This window comes from Parasteatoda tepidariorum, chromosome 6 (assembly GCF_982258835.1).
Source record: "Parasteatoda tepidariorum strain Cologne lab strain chromosome 6, Ptep-v5.0, whole genome shotgun sequence".
Classification (NCBI taxonomy): domain Eukaryota; kingdom Metazoa; phylum Arthropoda; class Arachnida; order Araneae; family Theridiidae; genus Parasteatoda; species Parasteatoda tepidariorum.
Window position 1 is genome coordinate 78,827,817 of NC_141760.1, and position 3,143 is coordinate 78,830,959.

At 35.4% G+C, this 3,143-nt stretch overlaps 1 protein-coding gene across 1 annotated transcript; it reads left to right on the forward strand.

The window, feature by feature from the left end:
• Positions 1 to 1,560: 1,560 nt before the first annotated feature.
• Positions 1,561 to 2,700, forward strand: LOC147808165 (uncharacterized). Its single transcript, XM_087166905.1, has one exon. It carries the CDS (start codon positions 1,561 to 1,563, stop codon positions 2,698 to 2,700), a length of 1,140 nt encoding a protein of 379 aa, XP_087023031.1.
• The last annotated feature ends 443 nt before the right edge of the window (positions 2,701 to 3,143 follow it).

Here is a 3,143-nt window from a genome sequence, read left to right on the forward strand (position 1 = left end):
TTCAATTCTGGCTGTAGGTAACTATTGCACGTGGAAATGTAGAAATGAAAGGATTCTCATTATATCTGCGTGACTGAAATTGATTTATTGTGGGTTACCGCTTTGAAATACAGTTGCGCCGGCGAAGACAACAATTAACTCCTGCGTGCTTTGTTTGCACAGGATGTCCTGCTACATTCTAAAGATACGATAATAGTTTATAATATTTGATTTGTAACTTGTAAATAGTCATAAGGAATGAAGCATATTTCGCACTAATATGTTGTGTCAGGTTTAATAATTCTAGATTTGGTTCTACTGGTATTGTGAGTCATTTGAATAGAAGTCAGAGAAATGCGCATTTTATTTTCTAGTTTATTCATAAAATCACTGTATTTATTGGTTATTCTGCAGTATGTTATAAAATTTACGGCAATTGAATGCATTTTCTGTTGTTTGATATTAATTATAAAGGCATAAAAAAAAGGTATTTTGCTTCTAAACTGTGCAAAATACGGGATCAAATTACGCTAAAAAGCATGGGAACCGTTATTGTCCGTACTTTTTGCAGTGGAATCCATTTTCACCGAAAAATTTTATGGAACAACAAAAAAATCTGATGAATTGTAAATTTTACTGTACAATTTACTGAATCAATGCAATTGAATAAATATTCCTGCAAAAAGGTACGATATAAAATTGTACGGTAAAAATGAACTTAGCAGATGCTGCCCTCAGGGGGTTAATGCTTTTTTATGATTTAATCTGCAGTTTTTACAGTGTAGTTTCTATATAGAATCGTGTTATATTGATAATTCTGTGGTATACGAAAAAGGAAACTTAAGATTGTTCTACTCTATTGAATTTGTTAAAAAAAGAACTTAAATTTACATTTGTACATATTTTGTTTAGAAGGTAAACGTTTATTCAAAAGCAAGTTACGATGTCATTTTATTCTTTAAAAAAGGAAATTATCAGGTATCCAAACATTTCATTTCTGTATTTTAAAGAGTAAACTAATTATCGCGCGAAAGTTAAGGCATTCCCTCTATAGCCCAATATGGGACAAAGGAGGGTCATTCAGGTAATGCGCAATTTCATGACCAACGGCATGATTGTGTCAATGCGGTCATCATGTCTGTTGGAGTGGTTTGTTACTCCACTGAATACATTAAATTAACAGAATTAAGTTTCGGTCATGCCTTGGCAACAAATTTTTTTTTTCAGATAACGTAAGTGACGTCATCCGTGCATATAATTATGGAATCTGTGCATGTGTTCTTGTCTTATCTCTTCACTGTGTGGCTGTTTCCGGTGATGTACCAAAATTTTTGTTAAGCTGTATTTATAGTTAATATCTTCAGTTGTACGCTGTATCGAGATGGTACTGTATGAAGTAAAGAAATGTTTAAATCTTCATGTTTCTTTATGTGAGATAACACTTTCACTCACTACTGTGCTTACTCCGATAACGCATCAACAGTTGGTTATGGGCCACGATCCCGCAAACCTTTAGTCTGGAATATGGAATAAATAGACTAATAAAGAGTGAAAGGTGGAAATAAGTCTTCAATTTTCAATATGGCTGAGTCTACTGATGGAGCAGTTTTTGCCTTTCCGAAGCTCGGAGATTTTAATTATGGAAGCTGGAAAATTGATATGAAAGTTTTGCTAATGGAAAAAGGATATTGGGACTTTATAACTGGAAAAGAAATACCGCTAGATGATACAGCAGCTGAGAGAGGCAAATTGGCCAATCTTTTACGAAAACAAAGAGCCTACACGACAATCTACATGGGTATCGAGCGAAATTACCAATCCCTGATTGCTGATACTGAAGACGGTAAGACAGCTTGGGAAACGCTGAAAGTAAACTTTGGACCTACGTCGAGAGCTCATCTGGCTGGTTTAGTCGGTGATTTCTTTTACACAAGATTTTCTCCCGACGAGGAAATGATCGGAATATACAGCAAAAAAATGTTGGAGAAGAATAAACAAATTGAGGATGCTGGTTTTAAAATGCCTTCGATATTAGTGTGTTTTCAGCTGATAAGATATCTGCCTTCTCAATATGATGACTTGGTACAGATTCTTTACCGAGGAAAAGATGAAGAATTTGCGATCGATTCATTTACTAAGCAACTAATTACGGAATCCGGAAGGATTGAACTAAAACAAAAAGACGAGAACAAAATTACGTTTGTAAATGATGTTTATTCAACCAGAGTTCGAAGTTGTGATGGTAAGAGAGAAGCAGAGAATAAGAAAAACTTCAGTGGAAGCAGTTTGGACCCTAATAAGAAATTCGAAGTAACAAATCCTCGTCGTTCTGTAGTATGCAAGTTCTGTAAAAAATTGGGTCACACTGAGGATAAATGCTGCAAGAAAGTGAATATGCAACGTCGAAAGAAAGCTTTTTTATGTGAAAAAGACTATTCGAGCCTGAATGAAATATTTGAATCTTTGTGTGTGGAATCGTCTAATTCCAATCAATTCATAGGAGAATTTCTAGTGGATACTGCAGCAACATCGCAGCTCTGTAAAGAAAGAGCATGGTTTTCTTGGTTTAAAAAGATTACACCAACAGAAGTTCTGGTTGGTGACACAAATAGCTCAACAATTTCCATTGGTGTCGGAGACATTGACTTTACTATATTGGACATTAAAGGTAAGGTGAAAATTACTTTAAGAAATGTTCTATATGTGCCCAACATGAGGTGAAATTTCATTAATGGGGCGAAAATTGATATTGCTGGTAACTATGTTGAATGGGGACTAACGATTTGAAGCTGATTTTGCTTCAAGCCACAACTGAGAATCAAACTTAACTTTTTTTGTCAATATAATATTTAGCTACTTGTACTTCATATTGCAAAAGGGATACAGGCTTACACATTCTGCTGTGGTGCTAGTTCATAAGCTTAGAATTTAAAATATCGAATGTGATATTATCCCGAATTCGGAAATGTTGCTAATATAAATGCTACAACTGTGGTGGCTCAGGGGATATAGTGGTCATCTTCCCTTGCGGTAAACCGAGTTTTAATCCCAGCGATGACTGGTCGATACAAATTCAGCATCTGGCTCGCATCTGCCATAGTGCTGAAGTAAAATCCCCTCAGTGGTAGACGGATCATGGGTTAGAAAACCATTGCCGTTAGGCT